Here is a 5,935-nt window from a genome sequence, read left to right on the forward strand (position 1 = left end):
CTCTCTCAGCCATATTCTAAGTCCCTAAGCGCGCCGTGTACATGACATGAACATGCCGCGATTCTTATTCTAGAAGCGCGGGTTCGCGGCAAAAGCGTGGCAAATTCGTGGCAGATGCGTGGAAAGTATTGGAACAATCGTGGAAACTCCGTGGCAAGGGGGTAGGCTTGTCACGATAGTTACACAAGTGAAAAAATCATATTTTTACTGTACTTTTTCTTACCAATACTTCATATGAGCATACTACGTTTGAAAAGTAATACCTATATTGGTTATATTAGGCATCATTGTCCTAGACACGGATTACAAACTCTTTTAGGAAAACATGGATTCTCTGTTGATTTTGAGTTTGTTTACCTTTTGGCGGACTTTTCGAAGGAGAGTGAAGTTAAATGAATGGTAAAAGTAGTCAGGGACGTAAAATTAAAGCATATAATTATATGAAATATGTATACATTAAATCTATATGCATGATATATTAAAAATCGCATATATGTACAGTATATACAAAGATAAAATAAGGAAGATCTGTTCATAAACACACGTCCCTCACATCCCGTTTTGTTTTGATCGAGCGTAGAGTGAATGACCAACCGCGCGTTCGTGAATTGGTTGTCAATTCTTTAACTAGGACAAGTACAACGACTGATTCATACCAAAATTGAATTATCTTATGTTAGTGCTACCTATGATTGTAGTTTCGCAGTTTAACCTGCGAGTAGAAGACGTTCTTATGAATTTGTCGTGTGGACAGTGCCATTCATCCGAAACATGTAATAAGTGGGTTGGCTTGGAACGGTTGGTAAACCTGAAGCAGTTGACGCAAACGTGCCGCGCTTTTGCGTCCTAGATTACCGCATTCGTTACATGAACACGACATGGACATAACATGAACATGACATGGCCACGACACGCAGAAAACGTTATAGAATACGGCTGTCTGTTCAATTATCACAGATCCCACTCCTGACACCAATGTTACGCCGGCCGCCTCGTCTATCTGCCACCAACACGAGGCAGGCTAGGCAGACGGCGTGCTAACCACAGGGTCGTGAACACAGAACAGCTCCAAGAGGCACCGAACACCACAGCGCAATATCCCAGAACACCACGAGGGGCCACACCACGTGCAAGGCAGGCACGAAATAAACACACTCTAAAACATCTATCCTTTATTTGCAAACCACTAGTTCTTTAACCCGTACACTTTCTATCGGCACCATACAGGGGGGTAAGCAGCACATCACACTGCACAATACAGCTATAATAACAGGGCAACACAGAGTATCTCAGTCACAAGGTCACACGCGAGGTCTTCCCAGGGGCAGCAGCTAACTGCGTCTGTCCTGGCCTCGCTCCTTCCGCGCCGCTTGCCCAGACATTACGTCATGTTTGTCCAGCTTACATCAGTTTATTAGTAACACATGTTTCGCACAGAGACAAAGACCCACTGGCGTAGCAATATTTTTAAAGATATATCTCACTCCTATGTGTCATCTTTTCTCTCCAAATCACCAGGCATATTCTAACTTCTAGCCTAAGTATTCCGTATGCCTTTTTCTTCTTCCTATGCATCTTGGTGCATGACAAAACTTAATCTATAATCGCTATAACATAATGGATTTGGGAAAAAAAAAATATCCAGTGGACTGGAAACAGTGAAAATACTATAGTAACCCCTATCCATCTCTTGTCAGTTGTGAATTTGAAGTGAAATGAAAATGGTTTCAAAAGACATTCAAAATCGCAAATATTCTGGAAAAAAAACTAAATGTTGACTCATTGGGATCCGAAGTTTTGTAAAACACGGAAGTTTTTCTTCCCAAAGTTCCTGAATTTATGTATATTTTGTCCGTTACGGTAATAAGACATTATGTTTAACCTAACCGAAGCCACCACGGGAATCCACCCCCCCCTTTTCCCCTCCTTCTGTAGTATTCAAATTATCCAGAAACATCTATATCTACACTAAGTGAGTTGGTCAAGTTAGCATCATTATCAGTAGTAGTAATAGGCTAGTAGTAGTAGTAATAGAAACAGTGATAGGCCTATGAGTAAATGGTTGGTAAACATAAAATAAAGAAAATAGAACTGAAACCACTCTGTGAATATTGTTGAAAATAACATATTCCGCTTGAACTTCTGCTAAAGAATGTAGTGCATTTGTCAAGTGAATAAAATTTTCATCCCTTTCATTACCTTTTCCTTTTTTTGAAATTAGATTATTACTTGGATGTTTTCCTTACAGCATATACCGAATTATAAGGCGCATTTTTTCTTTTCAAAGATGCTTTTAAAATATAACGTATCGTATGTTATTACCTCAGGAGATTGGGTATTTATTATGCAAGCTGTACAATTAAAATCAGAGATATTAATAATACTATCACTAATACTATTATTCTTACAGTAACGCAATGTACTTCGAACTAGGGGTGCATCTTATAGATTACCGAATGCTTTATTTATCATTATTTTTTGTTTATCTTTATACATTATTATTTGCATTTTCAAATGACTTTACAGATGAAAGAAAAATAAATGCCAGAATGTTTTTTTTTAGATATACAAATAGTTGCAGAGGGTAAAATGTTTGACAGGAAGCATGTGACAAAAAGTGGGTTTTACTGAAAGAATTACACGGTTCTGCAAAAGAAGTATTTGTGAAATTTGAAATTAACGGACACGCGCACCCGTATATGTGATCAAACACACTACATGCCTCTCTATGGCTTTTGTTCATGTTTTATCTTCTTTTCACTATCGTCTTTTCTTTTATCTTTTATAGTCATTTCATTTATTTATTTTTTTTTATTTTATTTTTTTTTTTTTTTGGTTAGTTTAAAGATATATCCCTCCTTCCTGTCTTAAAGAAAGAAAGAAAAAAAACAAATACAAACAACCGAGTAAATCGAACAATGTACATTTTCTTTAGTTAAAAAATACATATATCACAGAGACAAAGAGCCACTGGCGTAGCACTATCCCCCCCTATAGAGCAGACGACCCGTCTGCTCTGACATACCTAAACATGAAATAAACAACAGGAAACATAAAGAAAATCATTCCTCAAAAACAAACAAAATTCTTTCAAAACAAAAGAAAACGTAATGGTAATTAGTTCTCAGAAACAACATAAAAATCTTTCATCCAGCGCGGCTTTCTTCGCTCTCGCCGGGGTTGCCGCAGTGGTGTGGGCAGCGGTTCTGTCGCATCGCCCTCACCGTCCAAATGCTCGTCCTCATCTCGGTCAGCATCTGTCCCGCGCATCCGTCGACACCTTTGGCTCCTTAAGACTCCGTCCGACTGCTATGCCGTCAGCCAGCTGCAGGTTTTCAATGGGCTCCACCATGCTTTCCACTCCATGCATCTCTCTCGACAGTTGACACCGGATCCTAGACTCTGTCCTGGGGGCAAGGTGCAGTCGCTCAGCTGTAACTACCTCTGCACAGCCAACCTTAGGAAGCAAGGACACATCATCACCGTGCATCCTCACCAGCTTCCGTCCAAGGTCGACACACGCCTTACTCTGCGTCAGGTAGTCAAGGCCCAGCAAGCATGGCTCGTCCGATCGGCGACACATCAGCAGCCGCTGCACCGCGCTGCCCACGCCGATACGAGCCTCCACTTGCCCCTTGAGCTGCACACAATGCCTCATGACACCACACAGTCTCTGTGGTGCGTCTGGAAGTCGCGTAGTGGCCAAACATATCAGGCCGCACTAGGGTCTTCTCAGCCCCAGTGTCCACTGTCAGGCAGCATGGGTTCCCATCTACTGAGTCCTCCACCTGCATGTGCTGTTTGTCGACGGCAGCTACTCAAGTCGGGGTCCAGGAACCGAGGACGGCTGGGTTTCGGCCCCCTTCTCCAGCCTGTCCGAGTTTTCCGCCTGTACCACTTCCTTAGCCTTAGGGCAGGCACTCGGGTGGTGACCAGACCTGCCACAGTCCTTGCAGTACTGCTGGAAGGCATCAGAATCCGTCCGGTTGAGAGGGCGCGTTCTCCGCTCCCTCCGACACCGACTACGTCTGTGCCCTTTCTCACCGCAGCCCCAACACAAGCCCTGGAATCTGTACGGGCTCACCCTCCTCGACACTGCCTTCATTTTCACTTTCCGGCCCCAGAGATCACGGCGGTTCTGGGCGGCCGGCTCTAGGCCACTGGTTCCCTTCAGGAAGGCCTCGAACTCCAAGGCCCTCGCCAGTGCCACCTGCAGGTCCTCAGGGTGCGCCTGCTTGACGTAGATTTGCAGCTGCTGGTCCTGCAAAGCGTCAACAAAGAAATCGCGGGCCAGTACCACGATCATCTCTTCCGGAGCCGCAGGGTACGACCTCCTTACCAGCGCCTCCACATCCTGCGCCAGCTGGGACAGCGTCTCGCCACGCTCACGAGTCCGCTTCTTCAAGCGGGCCCGATATACCTCGGCCTGGTGGTGATGACCGAAACGGCGTTTCAAAGCCTCCGCCACGCTGGTGTAAGAGGCATGTTGGGATGGCGGCAGATGCCCTAACACTACCACCGCGGGGCCCCTCAGTGCTGTTACCAGCTGCAGTGCCTTCTCTTCCTGATTCCAGGCCTGGGCAGGTGGCAGCATTTCAAATTGGGCGACATATGCCTCCCAGGCCACCTTCCCGTCGTACTCAGCTGGCTTACGCCTCACAGAATGTCTAGAGGCCGAGGGGCTGCGAGGTGGAGAACGCGTGCCGTGAACTAACACGCCCGGAGGGAAGGGAGGGGGTGAGGGAGGCAACGAGGCGGGTTGACCGGGTCCCGATTTTTCCCGCCACCTTGTACCCAAGGGAGCGGTTCCGATGGGTCCCCAGCCTCCTGCAGCGGCCACCGGCTCCGACAAACGACGCGCCGAGGCCCGGGGTTCCTGCCAACGGACCTCTCAGCAGACCCCAGTAAATCTGACACTCTGGCATCTGTTGCCAGAACCTCGTCTGCCTTCTCCGCGTACAACGTTGCTACCTCGTGACGCCGCCTTTCTGCCTTCACCTCCTCCCTCAGGCCCTGAACCTCGCCTTTCAGAGTCTGCACCTCCTCCAGCAGTTCACTCTTCACGCTGCCGCACGCTTTGTCGGTGTACCGCTGCGTTTCCATCTTCACAGATGCGAGATTACCCTGTAGCACATCAACAAGATGGCAGAACTGTTCCTCTGCCTTCCTTGCCTGCATCTCGACGAGATGCTGCGCCTGCTCCTCTGCTTTCCTTGCCAGCATCTCGACAAGATAGTGCGCCTGCTCGCGTGCCCTCTGTGCCTGCTCTTCTGCCCTTTGTTCCTGCTCACGAGCCGTTTGTGCCATTTCCTCCCTCATACCGGCCAGCATGGCAATGATCAGGTCCATCTGGCTTGGCTTTACCTCACTCGTGCCTGCCTCCTCTCCCTCATGGCTGCCATCTTTGGACGACATGATGGATCAGCGTGTCTCTCTCAGCCATATTCTAAGTCCCTAAGCGCGCCGTGTACATGACATGAACATGCCGCGATTCTTATTCTAGAAGCGCGGGTTCGCGGCAAAAGCGTGGCAAATTCGTGGCAGATGCGTGGAAAGTATTGGAACAATCGTGGAAACTCCGTGGCAAGGGGGTAGGCTTGTCACGATAGTTACACAAGTGAAAAAAATCATATTTTTACTGTACTTTTTCTTACCAATACTTCATATGAGCATACTACGTTTGAAAAGTAATACCTATATTGGTTATATTAGGCATCATTGTCCTAGACACGGATTACAAACTCTTTTAGGAAAACATGGATTCTCTGTTGATTTTGAGTTTGTTTACCTTTTGGCGGACTTTTCGAAGGAGAGTGAAGTTAAATGAATGGTAAAAGTAGTCAGGGACGTAAAATTAAAGCATATAATTATATGAAATATGTATACATTAAATCTATATGCATGATATATTAAAAATGCGCATATATGTACAGTA

General features: G+C 46.1%; 1 protein-coding gene across 1 annotated transcript; it reads right to left on the reverse strand.

The window, feature by feature from the left end:
* Window positions 1-3,458: 3,458 nt before the first annotated feature.
* Window positions 3,459-5,103, reverse strand: LOC147467452 (uncharacterized). Its single transcript, XM_086531840.1, has 2 exons — window positions 5,075-5,103; window positions 3,459-4,787 (listed from the first exon to the last, which is right to left on the reverse strand). The coding sequence occupies exons 1-2, from the start codon at window positions 5,101-5,103 to the stop codon at window positions 3,815-3,817; spliced, it is 1,002 nt and encodes a 333-aa protein (XP_086387966.1). The 3' UTR covers window positions 3,459-3,814.
* Between the last annotated feature and the right edge of the window lie 832 nt (window positions 5,104-5,935).

The sequence above is a fragment of the Penaeus japonicus genome, unplaced genomic scaffold (genome assembly GCF_977035675.1).
Source record: "Penaeus japonicus unplaced genomic scaffold, GWHDUDI00000001_assembly GWHDUDI00000036, whole genome shotgun sequence".
NCBI classification, from domain to species: Eukaryota; Metazoa; Arthropoda; class Malacostraca; order Decapoda; family Penaeidae; genus Penaeus; species Penaeus japonicus.

Bases quoted from the DNA above. Each gene is read 5' to 3' on its own strand.
- LOC147467452 (XM_086531840.1), bottom strand. From the start codon at position 5,103: ATGGAAACGCAGCGGTACACCGACAAAGC. The intron at 4,788-5,074 runs GTGCGGCAGCGT...CTTGGGTACAAG, and splicing joins CAGCGGTACACCGACAAAGC to GTGGCGGGAAAAATCGGGAC.